Source organism: Schistocerca americana, chromosome 6 (genome assembly GCF_021461395.2).
Source record: "Schistocerca americana isolate TAMUIC-IGC-003095 chromosome 6, iqSchAmer2.1, whole genome shotgun sequence".
In the NCBI taxonomy this organism is placed as follows: Eukaryota; Metazoa; Arthropoda; class Insecta; order Orthoptera; family Acrididae; genus Schistocerca; species Schistocerca americana.
This window is the reverse complement of record NC_060124.1, coordinates 138,307,655-138,328,015: the sequence shown is the minus strand read 5'-3', so window position 1 is coordinate 138,328,015 and position 20,361 is coordinate 138,307,655. Positions and strand designations below refer to the sequence as shown.

Genomic DNA, 20,361 nt, shown 5'->3' with positions numbered 1-20,361 from the left:
GTTGCTTTTGGTAACTGATCTAATTGAATGCCATTCTCATGCTAAGAAGCATATACTAATTTATCATGAATGCATTCACTACAGGAGTGTTTTTTGCCTTCCACAGTAAAAAAAAGACCCAATAGTTTAAACCTCTGTTTCAGAAAATACAATACACAAACATTTGAAATACACCCAGAACAAAGTTTGCATGATTCACAGACATATGGCATAGACAGATTCAGTCCTGTAGGTTAATGGAGGACTAGGACAGTAGGAAGGCCCATGTTGCCACAAAGTTAAATAAAGGAATTTGTTATATCATGGAAACAGAAAGCAGTGAATTCCATACTAAAACTGAATAACATAATGAATTCCAAAAACATTGTTCTCTCTTGCAAAGATTTAATAATAATAGTCCTGTCTTCGTGCATTATTGAAAGAACTATGGCAACACAGCCAAATCTGCAAAGGGACGCACATGTTGGAAATGCCACCAACCAGAACGTGAAAGTGTTAGCACAGTTTCAGCACCACCCATTTGTGTGAACATTTAGGAAGACATGCATTTCCTATTAGAGGGGGGGGGGGGGGGGGGGGGACCAGCAGATCATGGCTACAAGATGAATTTTACTGCATTTGGGTCCTATACATCACCAAGATACGTCCCACATTCATCTTGTAAGTTGCATCAGTGACTGGGCTGATATATCAGACAATTCCTCTACATAGCTTTTAGTAGTTTGGATCCATACAGACATTCATACCTGAAAGTGCATGTGTAAAAGTGCACTTCATTTTCTATTTACAACAAAGGTTGCAAACAAATGTTTACTTGAGAAAACAAGCTTATTCCTTCAGGCAGAATTTGAAAACAATCACAAGATTGTCCCCAGTAGCAGAGAACTGGATGACAGAAACAGAACTGCCCCATTAGAGTGTTAAATATCTTGAGAATATACTGCTCCATTTTTGAGTGGTGTCTGGTGATCAAAGCATGGGTAACATTAACATTGAAGTGAAATGTACATAAGGAAACCAGTAAACCCCTCAAACAACTTATCAGAAGTCCCAGTACCTCAGTGGAAAGACAAGGGGAAATACAAAGTTAGTTAGTTACATGCAGCATAGACAATTTAAACAATTCTTTTATTGACATGATGTCAAATGAGTTTTCATTTGTATTCATGATTTCTGCTAACATTAATGAACACATTATCATTTCATTTCTACTTGTCCCACTACACTTAAAAACAAGGTTTTCTCTTTGTTCTCTCTTTTTTTCTGGCTACCAGTTTTTAAGTAGAAATTCACTGATGGAATAGGAGCAGCTTTCCAGGAGAAATGACTTTAAATTAGATTTAAAGCTTGTTTCGCTGCCTGCCAGAAATTTTATGTTATTGGGCAAATGATCCAAAAATTTTATGGCTGCATATGGAACTCCTCTCTGAGCCGCTGACAGCGTTAATAATGGGTAATAAACGTCATTGTTCCTCTAGTGTTGTAGGTATGTACATTGCTGTTCTTTTCAAATGGTTGTGGATTATTTATGACTAATTTCATTAGTGAAAATATGTATGCCTAACTTCTTGAAGAGGCACCAACATGACATCCATGGGTGACACCACATGTTATTTTTCTGCTCACATTTGTGCAATCAATGCTTTTGTTCTAAGTGGTGAGTTACCCCAGAAAATTATACCATATGTCATTATTGAATGGAAATACGCAAAGTATGCCCAGAGCATAAGCAGTTATATAAAGATCAAAAGTGCTTGAACATAATTGTTTGAGAAGCTCAGTAATATACTTCTTCCAGTTCAAGTTTTCATTAATATGTGAACCAAAAAATTTGGAGCGTTTTTCCCTTCTTGTTAGCTGAAGCTCATGTGCTACATCAATTGAATCAGTCAGAGCTGAAAGCCATTAAGTGCAAACGTGCATATTTTGTTTTGTTGAACATAGTGAATTACTTGGACGAGACACTTCAAATGGCACTGAAAAACATTAAGTTAATCCGTGGCTTTGGGTATGTAGGCAGTGCTGTTAAGTGCTGCCTCCCATGCAAATCTTCCCGTGTCATTTCATATTCATTCAGTTGTTTGTTGTCATGCCGAAGTCAGTCTTATGCTATGTCGCCCAAAAGAAAGAGACATGATTCCATTCATAAGAAAAACTTTATAAAACAAGCCTTTACCAAAGGTATAGCTTATATTAACCACAGTGGAAAACCGTTGCAAAAAAGAAAACAGGAGAGGATTGCAGGCCAGTACAAACTTCTACTACATCAATATTGACAATAATAAGCTTTATTTCCACTCTATCTTTTACTGATCTGAAGTAGCTATTCTGGTGAATCCTGTATTCTTTTCCAATATCTATCGTTGAAGAATTGAGTAAATGACAGATTGTTAAACAGTCATATTGATTGTGGGTGACGGAGAGGTTGTGTTGAGAGAATTGCTGACAGTGTGAAAATTGATATCCTTTCGAAATTTCATGACCTCCCAAACAAAGATGCTAAAGATTTGTACCTAATGGGCCTTATTGAAGCTTATGATGTAAAGTGGCGCTGACCTCAGAAACTAGACAGTGATGGAAGAAATAAGCATTGTTCCGGTTTTCAGTATTTTGTAATGTGTTACTCATGTAGAGTGCAAGTGTGTCAAAAAGAAATTCACAATTTCCACTCCATTGAAATGAAGTGGATTTTCTCTGTAACTCCCATGTTAATAAATGGGAAACTGCCACTAGATAAACGTGGGAAGAAAGCGAAAGGAAATAAAATTTCTGAAAGTATCCTGAAAACAATAGATGAAAAATACAGTCTTTTCCTCTGAAGTCCCCACATTATGCTGGAAAGAAAATTCAGTACTTAGATTTGTGAATTTGTGTGAAAACGATGTATCAGATATACTGTACCACGTATCCAGACGCAGCTATGAAATATGACTTCTACAATCAGTATTTTCGAAAATTAAGATTACGAGTTCGGCAGACCACAGATAGATGTTTATTCTCTTTGTGAGTAGCTTAATGTGAAACTAAAACGTCCCCATTTCTGTGAAGCTTTAAAACTTGCTGCCAAGGCAGATTTGCAGATTCATCTTCGAAGAAGTCGAAAGTTTTTAGAGTTCCTGAAAGAAGCCAAGCCTCAGTGTCTTCAAAATGAAGAAATAGGTGCCATTGCCTTTGACTATATGCAGAATTTGCCCTTACCAGAAATTCCTGTGCAAGAAGTATTTTATATGCAGCAGCTATGAGTAAATGTGTTTAATATCCACAATTTAAAAGATGACAGCACTGTGGTATATCTTTATCGTGAGGGTGATGGAAGAAAAGGTGTGAATGAACTGTGCACTTTTCTGTATCACAACATTAAAAACTACATTCCAGACACAAGCAAGCACCTCTGCTTGTTCTCAAATGGCTGTATTGGACAAAACCGAAATCACACAATGGTGAGAATGTGTATACGGCTGATTACAGTCGGTAGATTTGAGTCGATCAGAACATGGTCATTCATACCTACCATACCCAAATTTTGGGGTATTCAAAAAGAAAATAAAAAATTGTGATAGAGTTTATATACCAAAAGAATATGTTGAATTAATAGGACACAGCGGAAAAAGTGTGGAAGTTCATGTTGCAGAGTAAAATGAAATAATTGACTTTGATAAATGATGGCTGCCCTACTTTAAGAAGATTGTTACATCAAGGGAAACTGAAGGATTCCCAAGAGATAAGAAGCAGGCATTGTCTTCCTTAAAATTCAAGCAATTCAAGTACTGCGACAACAAGATTGGAGAGTTCGAAGTGTCTGTTTACATCCACTCTCCTGTTACACTCAGATTCCTTCTGGGAAAGTAAAGGTCACTGTGTTATCTTACCATGCCTTCTGAAAATGTATACAAGGACAAAGTTCCCATAAACTTCAAAAATATTCAGGACATTGGAAAGTTAGTGAAATATGTTCCTCAGGACGTGAGGGAATTTTACAAGAACATTCTAAAATGGCCAACAATGGGTACTCTATGAGTGAATCTTTCAGTCCCTAATAAGTCCTCTGTGTGTGTGTGTGTGTGTGTGTGTGTGTGTGGCTTCATGAATTTAAATTATATTCAGTCATAGTAATAATAAATTTTGTGATTAACATTACTGTTGTCCATAAATATGTATTCAATAAACACATGTGATTAATATACGATATTAAATTTATTAATCAGTACAGGTCGTGAATTTACTTGTAACCTCAGGACTGAAAAGCATCAACTCCATTTTTGGAAAAACAATGGATTAAATGTTCAAATCGTATTTTCACTAACAAAAATTACATTCTAAGAAATTATTTTATAGATAATAGGAGCTATAATCAATATTTATTTGGCTTAGATACATCTAAACAGTTTTTTCCTTCTCCTGAAAAGTTGTGAAATGGACTTAATGCCTTTCAGCTCCGACCAATTCAGTTGTTGGTATGACACTCTTTGTTGTACAGAACGGAATGTTTTTTTTTTTCTTTCTAAAGGGATTTATTATAACACTTGTATCATCTGCAAAAAGTAACAATTTTGCTTGTTGAATGTTAAATGTGAGATCATTCAAATATGTAAGGAATAGGGGCGGACCCAAAATTGAGCTCTGCGGGACCCCCTTTGTGATTTTTACCCCAATCACAAAAATTTTGTAATTTTCTGATATTGTCTGAATTATTCAACACAAACTTTCGCATTTAGTCAGTCAAGTATGATTCGTACCAGCTGTGTATAGAGCCATCGGTTCCATAAAACATGTGTTTTTCTAAGATAGTATCGTGATATACACAGTCGAAGGCTTCGTGGAGGGCACAAAAAATACCAACTGGTGATATGTTAATATTGTACGTTTCGATGGTTAAATGTATAAATAACATATTCAGTCGAGCAGCCCTTCCAGAAACCAAACTGTGGTACGCTAAATAAATTGTTTCCACTCAAGTGTGTGACTACTCTTGAATACATTACTTTTTTGAATATTTTGTAAAAAGATGTCACTAAGGAATGTTGGCAATAATTGTTTAAGTCTGTCTTGTCACCTCGCTTATTAAGTGGCTTAATAATTCCAAATTTTAACCTGCCTGGAAAAATTCTTTGTACCACGATGCATTGCATGTATCACGAAGGACATTATTTATTGGAACGTCATTTCAGAATTGTTTGAAATTCAGTCACAAGAGGCTTTTGTTTTGTAGAATTTTTATAATTGTTTTAATTTCAGTCAAATATGTTGGCGCTTCTTTAGTTGCTTAAAGTTTCGTGGAATGACAATTTTAATTTATTCTTTTGCTTCTTCTACTGAACTATTCAATCATAAATTTGCTGCTACATTTAGAAAGTGATTGTTAAAAGTACTTGCAACTTGTAAATTTTCGGTCATATTATTTTTATTTAGTTTAATTGTTGTGGAATCTCGTACGGTGACTGGCACTGTCTCTCCTGTTTCACAGTACCCCATATAGTTTTAATCTTATCAAACTGGGGAACAATCAAGAATGGGGTGCCGCAAGGTTTGGTCTTGGGTCCTCTGCTGTTCTTAATATATATTAATGACTTGCCATTCTGTATTCACGAAGATGCAAAGCTGGTACTTTTTGCCAATGATACAAGTATAGCTATCACATCCAATAGACAAGAATTAACTGGTGAAATTGTAAAAGATGTTTTTCAGAAAATCATTAAGTGGTTCTCTGCAAATGGGCTCTCATTAAACTTTGACAAAACACAGTATATACAATTCCACACAGTAAAGGGAATGACACCATTCATAAATATAGACTTCGTTCAGAAATCGGTAGCTAAGGTAAGATATTCAAAATTTCTAGGTGTATGCATTGATGAGGGGTTGAACTGGAAAAAACACACTGAGGATCTGCTGAAACGTTTGAGTTCAGCTACTTATGCTATTAGCGTCATTGCAAATTTTGGCGATGTACATCTGAGTAAATTAGCTTACCATGCCTATTTTAATTCTCTGCTTTCGTATGGCATCATATTGTGGGGTAACTCATCATTGAGTAAAAGAGTGTTCATTGCACAAAAGCGTGTAATCAGAATAATTGCTGGAGCTCATCCAAGACCATCCTGCAGACACTTATTTAAAGAGCTAGAAATCTTCACTGTAGCATCACAATATATATATTCACTTATGAAATTTGTTATTAACAATCCGAACGAATTAAAAAAATAGCAGTGTACATGGCTACAACACTAGGAGAAAGGATGATCTTCACTACTCAAGGTTAAATCTAACTTTGGCCCAGAAGGGGGTATATTATGCTGCCACAAAAGTCTTTGGTCACTTACCTAATAGCTTCAAAAGTCTGACAGATAACCATATAGCATTTAAAAGGAAATTAAAAGAATCTCTTAATGGCAACTCCTTCTACTCATTAGATGAATTTTTGGATATAGTAAGTGGGTAATTTCCCAACCTCCCACAAAATAATTTTTTGTGTAATGTAATATCTTGTATAGACACCTTTTATTAACCTGACACGTTCCACATCATTACGAAGTGTCGTATTCATGATCTATGGAACAAGTACTAATCTAATATGCATTATTTATTTCTGTCAGTACATGCATACTTCTGGATATTTTAATGACTTTCCTTAAAATACTACAGTATATCTTGTAGTATACAAGTAATGTCGAATTTGACTTACTCTGACCTTTATATAAATTTTCCTCTTACATGAGATTTTAATTCCCTTAGTTATCCACAGCTTAATTTTTTTTAAATGGATCTTTTGGATGACTTTTTAGCAAGGCAAGTTTCAAATATTGTCACAAATTTACAATGGAATAAATTGAATTTAACATTAGCATCTCTTTCTACATATATTTCATTCTATACCACCCCTCTCAGCTTAATCTTAAAACCCTGTTCTCATTAATAAGCCCCACTGCTTTTTATGAACCTACCTCGGGGTTGTAAGGTGCCATACTGATTATTTCCATCAATTGTGTATCTTGATCAGATACTCTATTAGCAATTTGGTACACATTAATTGTTTGAGCCTGAGCGCTGTTTATAAAAAAGTTGTCAATCAGTGCCCTCGTATTTTGCTGTTCATGAGTTGGAAAACTGACTACTGAAATTAAACAGTGGAAAATCCAGGATGGAATGTAACAATATTATGAAAAGGAAAGTTGCCGATGCTGAGTCGCAGATAGGCACAATGAAAAGACTGTCACAAATAAATAAAGCTTTCGGCCAGCTAGAGACACACATACACACACACACACACACACACACACACACACACACACACACACACACCTGTAGTCTCAGGCAACTGAAACAACTGACTTCTGAAATTAGTTTGAAACACCCAAATAATACTCCTGGCTAATTTTTCCTATCTGTATCTTAGGAAATCTACACTGAAACCTCCACAAACTACTAACTGTTTCTTCTTGTCTGACAGATAGTTCAATAATGCATATGGATGTCTCATAAATAGCTGAAAGTTTCCTAGAGTGGATCTGTAGGCTGTTAAAATTACCAGAGAAGTATTCTGCAGTAAAAACTCACAAGCTCATGCAAGGTAAAGCCACACTGTGGGGCGGCAGGTAAAGTTATGATGGCATAGATGTATAGTACGCTGTCTTTCTCTCGTGAGCCTGGCAACTATTTTTGTGGTCAGCCAGAAAGCGTTGGAGAACACGCTGGCCTTAGTTTCCAGTCTTCACGGCCACATTGTGGTCCAGCCCAATGAAAGAAATGTTTTTATTCTCCTTCTACTTAGCAGGATCAGGACTATGATTATAAATGAAGGAATAAAGTTCTAGCTCATACATATATTGAGTAAAGTATCTCATGCACAACACTTTGAAAGTCACTGCGTTCAATTGACAGTAAACCTTTTTATCTTAAACAGCACTATTCTCAGTTCAGAGGCGACCTCTACAGTGCGTTCCTACCAAATAGTCCTTCGCCCTGACTACTAATCCTCAAATAAATGTTCAAACTAAATGCTCGCCACAAAAGTGGATATAATATTCTCAACTTGCCACGCGGATTTGTAATTATCACAGACGGCACACCAACAGTTACTTTAGTGAAATCTAAGCAATCGATGAGGGTGTACAGCCCTCGTGAGTTCACAATCCATCATTACGGAAAATATGCGTTTTGTCACAGTTTGTCCCTGACATCATCAGAGGCAGAGTGCGATCCGACGTTTAACAGATGTGTTTCTTACAGTGGCTGAGTGTGAAGTGAACCTGCCTCTTGGGCTGTATTTATATATGTGCCTCAGTGGACGGCTGAGGGAACATCTGTTATCTACTGCCTTATGCATATGGCAGCAGCCTCTGAATGGCCCCTTTCTTGAACACATAATCTTTAATAACAAAGTTAAGAATTAATTTAGAATCTTCTTAATTTTTATATGTATTTAGGTAAGTTGTTTGAAAGCACAGAAAAAGTGTCAGCTCCGTTGAATAAAAACTTTGCCTTCTAGACTTTTTATAGTGGAACTAACGGTAGATCGTTACCTCTGAACCATACCTTTACTAGAACTTATATCGGATGTAATTACTACTACGGTTCTAAAATTTGGTATAGCTCTATTATTTAGTAGGTTTTATCATGTGCTGTAACCAAAATTTTCTATCATTAATATTACAGGTATTTAATCTATTAGAATGGGCATATTTTAGTTACAAATTTGGTTTTCATTAAATTACTCAAAAACTATAAGAGATACCTTAACGTTGTCTCTTAGTTATTATTTTTAGGTGAACTGAAGCATAAAACAAATTTTTACGTTTCTATGTTCAATATCCCCCCATGAACCATGGACCTTGCCGTTGGTGGGGAGGCTTGCGTGCCTCAGCGATACAGATGGCCGTACCGTAGGTGCAACCACAACGGAGGGGTATCTGTTGAGAGGCCAGACAAACATGTGGTTCCTGAAGAGGGGCAGCAGCCTTTTCAGTAGTTGCAGGGGCAACAGTCTGGATGATTGACTGATCTGGCCTTGTAACAATAACCAAAACGGCCTTGCTGTGCTGGTACTGCGAACGGCTGAAAGCAAGGGGAAACTACAGCCGTAACTTTTCCCGAGGACATGCAGCTTTACTGTATGATTAAATGATGATGGCGTCCTCTTGGGTAAAATATTCCGGAGGTAAAATAGTCCCCCATTCGGATCTCCGGGCGGGGACTACTCAAGAGGACGCCGTTATCAGGAGAAAGAAAATTGGCATTCTACGGATCGGAGCGTGGAATGTCAGATCCCTTAATCGGGCAGGTAGGTTAGAAAATTTAAAAAGGGAAATGGATAGGTTAAAGTTAGTGGGAATTAGTGAAGTTCGGTGGCAGGAGGAACAAGACTTTTGGTCAGGTGATTACAGGGTTATAAATACAAAATCAAATAGGGGTAATGCAGGAGTAGGTTTAATAATGAATAAAAAAATAGGAGTGCGGGTTAGCTACTACAAACAGCATAGTGAACGCATTATTGTGGCCAAGATAGACACAAAGCCCATGCCTACTACAGTAGTACAAGTTTATATGCCAACTAGCTCTGCAGATGATGAAGAAATAGATGAAATGTATGACGAGATAAAAGAAATTATTCAGGTAGTGAAGGGAGACGAAAATTTAATAGTCACGGGTGACTGGAATTCGTCAGTAGGAAAAGGGAGAGAAGGAAACATAGTAGGTGAATATGGATTGGGGGGAAGAAATGAAAGAGGAAGCCGCCTTGTAGAATTTTGCACAGAGCATAACTTAATCATAGCTAACACTTGGTTCAAGAATCATGAAAGAAGGTTGTATACCTGGAAGAATCCTGGAGATTCTAAAAGGTATCAGATAGATTACATAATGGTAAGACAGAGATTTAGGAACCAGGTTTTAAATTGTAAGACATTTCCAGGGGCAGATGTGGATTCTGACCACAATCTATTGGTTATGAACTGCAGATTGAAACTGAAGAAACTGCAAAAAGGCGGGAATTTAAGGAGATGGGACCTGGATAAACTGAAGAACCAGAGGTTGTAGAGAGTTTCAGGGAGAGCATAAGGGAACAATTGACAGGAATGGGGGAAAGAAATACAGTAGAAGAAGAATGGGTAGCTCTGAGGGATGAAGTAGTGAAGGCAGCAGAGGATCAAGTAGGTAAAAAGACGAGGGCTAATAGAAATCCTTGGGTAACAGAAGAAATATTGAATTTAATTGATGAAAGGAGAAAATATAAAAATGCAGTAAATGAAGCAGGCAAAAAGGAATACAAACGTCTCAAAAATGAGATCGACAGGAAGTGCAAAATGGCTAAGCAGGGATGACTAGAGGACAAATGTAAGGATGTAGTGGCTTGTCTCACTAGGGGTAAGATAGATACTGCCTACAGGAAAATTAAAGAGACCTTTGGAGAGAAGAGAACACTTGTATGAATATCAAGAGCTCAGATGGCAACCCAGTTCTAAGCAAAGAAGGGAAGGCTGAAAGATGGAAGGAGTATATAGAGGGTCTATACAAGGGTGATGTACCTGAGGACAATATTATGGAAATGGAAGAGGATGTAGATGAAGATGAAATGGGAGATAAGATACTGCGTGAAGAGTTTGACAGAGCACTGAAAGACCTGAGTCGAAACAAGGCCCCGGGAGTAGACAACATTCCATTAGAACTACTGATGGCGTTTGGAGAGCCAGTCATGACAAAACTCTACCATCTGGTGAGCAAGATGTATGAGACAGGCGAAATACCCACAGACTTCAAGAAGAATATAATAATTCCAATCCCAAAGAAAGCAGGTGTTGACAGATGTGAAAATTACCGAACTATCTGTTTAATAAGTCACAGCTGCAAAATACTAACGCGAATTCTTTACAGACGAATGGAAAAACTGGTAGAAGCGGACCTCGGGGAAGATCAGTTTGGATTCCGCAGAAATGTTGGAACACGTGAGGCAATACTAACCTTAAGACTTATCTTAGAAGAAAGATTAAGAAAAGGCAAAACTACGTTTCTAGCATTTGTAGACTTAGAAAAAGCTTTTGACAACGTTAACTGGAATACTCACTTTCAAATTCTGAAGGTGGCAGGGGTAAAATACAGGGAGCGAAAGGCTATTTACAATTTGTACAGAAACCAGATGGCAGTTATAAGAGTCGAGGGGCATGAAAGGGAAGCAGTGGTTGGGAAAGGAGTGAGACAGGGTTGTAGCCTCTGCTCGATGTTATTCAATCTGTATATTGAGCAAGCAGTAAAGGAAACAAAAGAAAAATTCGGAGTAGATATTAAAATTCATGGAGAAGAAGTAAAAACTTAGAGGTTTGCCGATGACATTGTAATTCTGTCAGAGACAGCAAAGGACTTGGAAGAGCAGTTGAACGGAATGGACAGTGTCTTGAAAGGAGGATATAAGATGAACATCAACAAAAGCAAAACGAGGATAATGGAATGTAGTCAAATTAAATCGGGTGATGCTGAGGGGATTAGATTAGGAAATGAGACACTTAAAGTAGTAAAGGAGTTTTGCTATTTAGGGAGTAAAATAACTGATGATGGTCGAAGTAGAGAGGATATAAAATGTAGATTGGCAATGGCAAGGAAATCGTTTCTGAAGAAGAGAAATTTGTTAACATCGAGTATAGATTTAAGTGTCAGGAAGTCGTTTCTGAAAGTATTTGTATGGAGTGTAGCCATGTATGGAAGTGAAACATGGACGATAACCAGTTTGGACAAGAAGAGAATAGAAGCTTTCGAAATGTGGTGCTACAGAAGAATGCTGAAGATAAGGTGGGTAGATCACGTAACTAATGAGGAGGTATTGAATAGGAATGGGGAGAAGAGAAGTTTGTGGCACAACTTGACTAGAAGAAGGGATCGGTTGGTAGGACATGTTTTGAGGCATCAAGGGATCACAAATTTAGCATTGGAGGGCAGCGTGCAGGGTAAAAATCGTAGAGGGAGACCAAGAGATCAATACACTAAGCAGATTCAGAAGGATGTAGGTTGCTGTAGGTACTGGGAGATGAAGAAGCTTGCACAGGATAGAGTAGCATGGAGAGCTGCATCAAACCAGTCTCAGGACTGAAGACCACAACAACAACAACATGTTCAATATTTAGTGTCCTTAATTTTTCTTATAAATGTGGATTCCGATTGTGATTTTTTTATTTCTTTGCTTTGAAACTTCCACCAGTTATCTACGAGCTCCTTGGGCACATTCTGACCAAATTCTGACTTTGTAGCTTTATTATTTAGTGCCACTTATTTTTTTTCTTAAAACTCTATTTTTATGGAAACTATTAGTTCAATTACATTAAGACTTCATATTTAAAACATTATTACAATAAAATATATGTTGACAAAGTTTGAATATAAAATTTTTACTTTTAATTTTATACTTAATTATGGTGCAGTATTTGTGCGCTTTATGTGGACACGTTAAAGTGATTTGGCGCTACTAGCAGTGAACTGGGGTAAGTCCCGGCACACTTGCTCACCTCTGTGGTTTACACTGCACTTAGATGAATTCAGAGTTACACTGCTTATGTTCAAAGAAAAATTTGAACTTATCTGATATGACTGTTCTATTAGAGTAATGTGCACTAGATATGTGGTATTTCATTAGCCACATGCCGTTGAACCAAATGGCACATACCTCAGGGAACTCAGCCAATTGAGTACATAATTGAAGCCTGTTGAGGTTTATGAGCCACGGACTAATGTGTAGCATCAGTCCGCTGTAACCAACCATAAGCTCTGAGCATGCTTTGGTAACTGCCACTTCAGTGCTGTGGTGGAACATTGTGTCAGATGAAATGTGTGTCTTTTATAAATTGCCCAGATCATAAGGGCAGTGGCAACCTCAATGGAAAAAATCCCAGCCTCAAGGACTGCTGCACTTCAGTGGAGATTGTTGAGGTGAAACAACATTTACAGGGAATATCTGGGGTACTTGCGACTCCTCTTTTTGTATTAAACTTGTCTAAATATGTTTGCTCTGCCTGAGTTCACCTTAATTTCTTTTGTTGGTGAAGAGAGAACAAGATGACGTCCTCCAATTCTCTAAGAAACCTAGTAGTAGTTCAGGTGGGCTGTTACGTAGTAAAAGAACCCAGTCAACCAAGAAGCCAATTGGTTACCATTTGTGATCAAGTATTATCCAAATTAAATCTTTCTTACCTTAAGACAGTGCATATAGTGTATCAAAATGTATATATGGGTCATTCCATGGTAACTCACATTACAAAGTGATGTTTATGTTATATGTTTTGGACAATTAACAGAAGGAAATGTTTCTATCCAATATTTTTATACCTCAAAGCATAATTCATACAGAATGCTCAATAAACCTATATCACAATAATTGTTACATTACTGGATTTATAAAACCAAATCTTATAATTATTCTTGGTAACTCACGTTACATTTCCAAGAAATGGCTTTTGCATATGATAAATAAAATACAAAAGTCTGCTCTGTTTTATGTGAACATTTATTGTAAGTTTTACACACAATACCAGAAGATCTTACAAGTATTTTAACAAAGTTCCAAACATTTGATCTCTAATAAAATAAATATTAAAACATAATGAACAGGTTACTCGTGTTACATTGTCACAGATCAGTCAAATTTGAAATAACCATGGGAATTTACAACACTTGGAGTGTTCACTTCTGACAAGCTTGTCTTTAGTAGTATATCTCATCTTTAATTTCGGGCCACTTCCAGAACTTCCTATCTTTCATCATAACATCAACTTTAAACTCATCATTTTCAATTTTAGTAACATTACCAGGAAAATATGAATTGTCATATTTTACCACCACCCAGTCATCTACTTGTATATCTAGTGAGTTTTCTGTTCTGTTAGTCTTTTCCTCTGCAGCTGCTGAAGTGGTGTGTCCTATAGCTCCATTATTATAGAGTTCCAAGTGATGAATTTTATAAATATTCAAGAAAGGCTTGCAGTTCTTGATTAAGCCCGAGAGATTAGAAGAAGAATTCAACAATGCTTTGATAAAATCTGTTGCTTTGTTTATAACACATTTCCTGCTTTTTACACGAGACCAAACTTGGCATTTGACAGCCCCACCAATGCCATCACTGGTCCCTTCCCATGAGAAGTTGCAAAGTACTTCCGTGTAATTCTTTTGGCATGACTCTTACTTAGAACTTTTATAGCCTCTGCAATACATCTGTTTTTAAACTGGGAAGCAGGACCATGTGACCAGATTGTAACTTCTCTAATATTTTTTGGTAGTTCTTGAAGAAGTCTTTCAACATAGGGAATGACAGTGTTTTTTGTGTGGTCCAGATTATCAGATACCAACACACAGGGGTGAGAATTACCTGAATGCCAAATCATGGCAGTAAAAATACTAATTTGATTCTGCTCCCAGTGTGCACTTTGTATTTCATCTTGAGTTACACATGCAAAATTTTCAGAATAATCAATTTGCATCATGGCAGTTAGCATCGCAGAAGGCAGTGATTCCTTATCACTTATCTTTGAATGTTCACTCTTAAAGTAGCAGTGCTCTAAAAATTTAGGTCCCATGGTAAGAATATGATCAATAAGATTCTGTAATGTACCTTCTTCCTCTACTTTCAAAATTCTGCCATCGCTTTCTTGCCACACATACCATTTACGCCGTACTCTTGTACACCAGTACATAAACCAAGAAGTTTAACTGCCAATAAATCTTTACATTTCACGCACTTTCACAACCAACAATCGGCTGTAGGCTCTGCACATAGAAAAAATTCTGGCCAGTTACTGGTGTTACTTAGGTATTAGAGGTACTACGCTATGAAGAGAGTTAATAGCACAGATGAAATTCTCGTGAAATCAGCAGACACACATGTTGTGTGGAATTTTATTGGCAAGCATGACATGTTTGGATCTTAATTCTGCAAATTTACTTATACCAATCACTTTGCCATTTTTTTCATAAAACATTGCATGGGCTTCTTTCAAAGAAAACACAAAGTGTTGTACTTGCAACTTACTCTTACCTTTCTCATCTTTTACGTCACAACGTCTTTGCATCCAGGGGCCTGCTCATGTCATCCCTTTCATAGAATTTGCTCACCGCACTTATTGTTTCATCACTTACTTTTTGTTTAGAGATTCTTTCTGCTTCTGCATCATACAACCTTCTAATAACAAATTTTTGTTTTCTGGGTGATGCTGGAATTACACGTTTCACTTTTGATATGGCTTTTCCCAATATATGGTGGAGAGGCAGAACTACTTGGTGTAGCTGAAGATGCTTCCTTTAGCTGCTTCCTGTACTTGGCAACTCTTTCTTCTCTAACATTCCGTTTCCTGTCTGCAGTAATCCTTTCTTGTTCTCTTTTACTCAAACAATTTTCCTGTTCCTGCTTCTTTTACCAGAATTTTTTCATAGTTTCCTTGTGTTTGATTTTACTCTTCATATCTGCCTTCATTTTTCAATTTCTGCCTTCTTCTTCTCATGTTTTCAGCTACACTTAAAGGCATTCTGCAAGAATTGCAGGTTGTTGTAAAGAAGAAATAGCTATTCCCAAAGGGATTTCATGTGGCATATGGAGATATACATTAAATATGTTAAAATATATTGTTAGTTGTGTTGTATGTAATTCAGAACCAATCTGACTGCTCAAAATTATAACTAATCCTACAAAAATTATGGTAACTCAAATTTCATAAATAAAGGTAACTCACATTGCATGAATTAAATATCCTATACTAGGAGAAGGCTTCCAGGAGGAAATCTATTTGAGACACCAAATTATCAGGTACACTTATGTGAAGGACAGCATGGCATATAAGTTTCTATACTTTAATGTATTTTGTGAAAATCTTTAAAAAATTGGCGTTTGGTAACTTTTGTTAAACATTTTGGGTTAGGTTATATAAATGTTTTTGTATTTATCATGCTTCTAAAAAATACAAAAAAAAAGAAGTTGTGCACTTTAAAGTGATATATAAACCATAAAGAATTATTATAAATGTTATGATTTTTTTCTTATCTTGAAATTGATCAAATCTTCTGCGTGTGAACAAACTCAACAATATAGTCTTCAAAACAATGGCTCCTACAAGTAAACAATAGGTTTTGGAGGGGAAAATCAATCTTTCCAACAAAATTCAGTGCCCACCCTACATATGTAACGGGGGAAAATATTCCCACAGAAAAATTAATTTTTTTATGATTATTCCTCGTTTACATGGAAGACCCATATAGTCATGAAATGGGAAGAATATAATTTTGTGAAGGTGTAAACCCATCCACATATCAAAGGCATCAAGGCATGACCGAGTCATTGAAGTCAAATACTCTACTACATTGGTAGCAGAAATGGTAACATCACAGCAAACTACTGACCATCTCAAATTAAAACTACTGTTGAAGTACACTACTGTAGTGGAACTGGACTATTTTAATAGTAACAGTAGCCTTCTAGTGATACTATGAACATAAAAATTGCCTAACATCAGGGGGAATGGTTAGGGAAGTATGTCATGTCATGTCATTAGTACATGGTATTTCAGAAAAAGACCACAACATGTACATTGACATCATTCACCAGTTGTGTTGTCTTATAAATCTAAGGCTGAAAGTGAGACTACATGTCAAAAACCCCCAAAGAATTTTTTTTAATCGAATTAGTGGTGTTTTTTTTGTTGGTGACCTCAATTAATGGTAGTGTTATTTAGTTTGAGACCAATGCCTATGTTGAGTTTCTCATGATTATAAACTATTTTTGTAATTATAAATTATTTTGTTCACCAATACTAGTTAATCTTATCATATGTAATCTGCAAAGATATTAAAACATATAACAGAGAGTGCAAAAATACATTTTGAGAGAGACTTTGATATGCTAATTACTATTCTCATGTCTTTGTAGGTATTTTGACACATTGTCATATGGATGCCGGAGTGTGATTGCTGGGAAGTTGGGAAATGGGATCAGACAGCAAAAATTGTACAGAATAATGCTAGATGAAGACTCTGATGCTTCCTTGTTAAGACTGTTCCACTGTTTCCTTCATTCTTTTCCACAAGCAGTACTTCAGCTTATGATTCTGCTTTCGGCTGTAAACATCCAAGAAACGAGCCCAGTTCAAGGTTTGTGGTATTTGCTTGTTGTGCCTCTCACTGATATGCATGAGAGAGAGAGAGAGAGAGAGAGAGAGACCACAGTCAAACAAGTTAGAACTTCGTGACAGATGAATTGCACACTATTGTTGAAACTCTTGTTTTACAGGTCTCCAGTCTTGGGCTGTTGCGTGCTCTTTAATATCTATTGCCTGGTCACTCACCTCTTACCATCGATCTGTAAGGTTTGCCAGAGATGATAAAGAAAAATTGGCATGGCAAGGAGCTGTGATGCAGTTTTGCTGGCATCTGTTGAGTGCAGGTTCGGTATTTATTCCTCATAGAAAATGCTCTTGAATATGTTTCTGTTGAAAATATGATTATTTGAACATGAATGAACAAAAGTGAATGCCATGCACTGATTTAATTTTGTTATTAATTGTGTAAGTTATCAGTGGTTTTTAAATTACCAATATATTTGATGGATGGTGATGAACTATAGGTAAAACAGTGTGTGGATCAGAGAGAGAGAGAGAGAGAGAGAGAGAGAGAGAGAGAGAGATTTTCGTATTGTGTGCATGTACCAGCAGTTTGGTTATTACAGTACTAGGTTGGACACAATGACTGTTTCTGTTTAATTTGTACCTGCCATACAAGAGAATCAGTTGAGCACTAATAAATTGGTAGAAGAATACTTAGTGACTTTGACGTACCCATTTCATCTTGGGTCTTGCTTGTTGTAACTTGATTCTCACACACACACACACACACACACACACACACACACACACCACAGATTGGTGCGGTTTGTTGGGAAGTGAGATGAGAAGTAATTATAATTTCGTGTGGCTCAACAACCTGGTGCAAGTCTTTAAGTTGGACGCCCCTTCGATGACGTACGTCCATGACCTACCATAGTGATCATACTGGGGAAGGGGACTTACAGTTAACGTGGACTTCAAACCATTTGTTCTTCGGGCAGATCATCACATCATTGAGATGTAAAGGATAGGTTAAAGGCAGACTGAAAAGAACTGTGGTTCAACCAGGGTTTGATCTCGCAACATTTTGTTTCCTAGGCGCACACTTTACCGTTAGACAATCTGGCCTATAATATGAGAAGTGAAACTAAAAAAAGTAAGTGTTGTGGAGAAACGAAACAGATAAATGACAAGGGAGGAAAGAGAAGAATTAGTTGAGTTTTCTGTTGACCAAATGAACACGAAGTTTTGGCAAGTCTCTGATGAGTAGTGGAAGGTTGTTCTGAATGTTATCCAATGTTGAAACAGTATTACACAGCAGTATGCAGTTGCAGCGTCTATTCTATATACAGATCACACAAGAAAGTTGTTGCCTTCATGCCCCATGTATACCTGTTGCAGTGTCACGTGTTCTGGCTTTGAGTCTACTGGCTGCGCTCTATCCTGCCTGGATGGGGATGGTCTGCCTGGCTCACTGGATGGTGATGTCAGCGTGGCTGGCTCTGAGCCACCAACCTACTGCAGTCTGTACCAGCCGCTGCGAGGAGTTGCTCTTTAGTGCTGCTCTGGGATTTGCATATATTTTGACTTTTGTGGCCCCACGTGATGGACCGACTAGATATTCGTACCTTGCATATTACTTGGTGTTCTTTATGGAAAACACTGGTGCTCTTGTTGTGTGGTAAGTATTACACTCCATAACAAAATTATGATTATGGCAGGCCTTGGAATGCTGATCAGGACAGTTTTAGTGGATAAATCTCATGTTCATCCTTCATTATTGCTTCAGCTAACACAGTGATAAATTATGTTGTCGTTTGCCCAAGTGAGCAGCATTAATATAAAATAAACAGCAAAGTAGGTGAGAAAAAATTTATGTTTGGTGCGAGAAAATGAGTCAGATTTTGAGCTAGCAGCACAATCCCACAAAAAGGCAGTTGTCTACAACATAATTAGTAATTAAATAAGCTGTTGGCTGGGATCTGATGCAGCTGCACTGTTTAATGGTTCGAGCGGGTGATTTTGATGGGGCATCACGTGTCTGTGGTGAGAGAGTGGCTTTAGCTCATATTATGTTAATTTATTTTGTAGTTGTTTAATTCAACTAAGATTAAACAGTGATTTTTTTGGCTATACATGTTTACCTTGCTAACACAAAGACAGCTATTCTTCACATGTGTACAAGGTATGCTATGTGCCCGCTAAATGTATATCTATTTTCCATATTGTCCATTAACTGGTGCAAGCCGTTTAGATGTTGTCCTTCTGGCAGTTTTGCATTTCGAAAGTGATTGCTGGACAAATGTGTAGTGTTCACGAGTGTGCGCAGTATGCTATCATGTTATTGATGGTGGCGATAGTAATTTTGATGACCGTTTGTAAAAGAGAACAGAAAGTTTGGTACTCAGTGCCAGTACATAGTGTGCTCTGTCACATGTTTGCTTGTCTTGAGTAACATCACCAGTGCTGCTGAACTAAATACTGGAATCTGAAGGATGCATCATTGACTTTGTTGGACGAGACAGTGCAGAAAGGTTTGTAATTTAACCCAGGATATTGTTGCCAGCAGAAATTTCTTCCACCATCGAGATTGACTCTAGCTATCCTTGAATCAAGCATCATTATGAAATCATTTAAGAGTGATCTTGACCAAAGAGGCAAGTTTTATCCTAAATCAGTTTGAAAAGAATGCTGAGATGATTTTGTAACGCAGTCCTCACAGTTTCCCATTCACATACCCAATCTGAGCTTGTGACTAATTTCTGACCACCTTGAAATTCTTCCTTCTTCAAGGGTCTTAGATCCCATACCTCCAGTGTTAAATTTGCAATATTGATGATGACTCATTATCTCAGAACCTTTGAAAGATAGATATCTGAATTTTTTGGGAAGTATAGTTTCATTCCTTTTCTGATTACTGAACCATAATCATAACATACAGACAAGTAATTAGTTTGTTTTTTTATGTTCAATTTTTTTAAATCCACTTTTGCTTCTGTAAGTAAAAAACCATTATACGTATAAGTGTTTTGGTGGTTCAGCACCAGCTAAGAGGCAACATAGTGTAAAATTAGATATGCACATCTAGTATTTCCTGAGATAATGGGTCAAATATTAAAGGAAATCATTTTCAGGAACTCAAGTTTTAATGTTTCATTTGATGTTAATTTACGTATGGAGGCATGTCAGCCCCTTAAAAAATAAGAGCCAAGCCCAAAATCGGCGTTTTGTGGATCCTGGTTTTGATCAGCCTGAAAAAGTAAAAGCTTTTTTTCTTTTCCTGCCTCTTGCTTCTTTAGACATT

The 20,361-nt window shown here is 37.0% G+C and overlaps 1 protein-coding gene across 1 annotated transcript in view; it reads left to right on the top strand.

Annotated features, from left to right (window-relative positions):
- The window catches only part of LOC124619363 (XK-related protein 4-like), a 63,325-nt gene that overhangs the window by 19,754 nt on the left and 23,210 nt on the right, over window positions 1-20,361 (top strand). Inside the window, exons 3-5 of the mRNA XM_047145686.1 lie at window positions 16,886-17,106; window positions 17,246-17,398; window positions 18,459-18,738. Of these exons, the coding sequence (XP_047001642.1) occupies window positions 16,886-17,106; window positions 17,246-17,398; window positions 18,459-18,738 (654 nt within the window). The remainder of the gene's footprint in view (window positions 1-16,885; window positions 17,107-17,245; window positions 17,399-18,458; window positions 18,739-20,361) is intronic.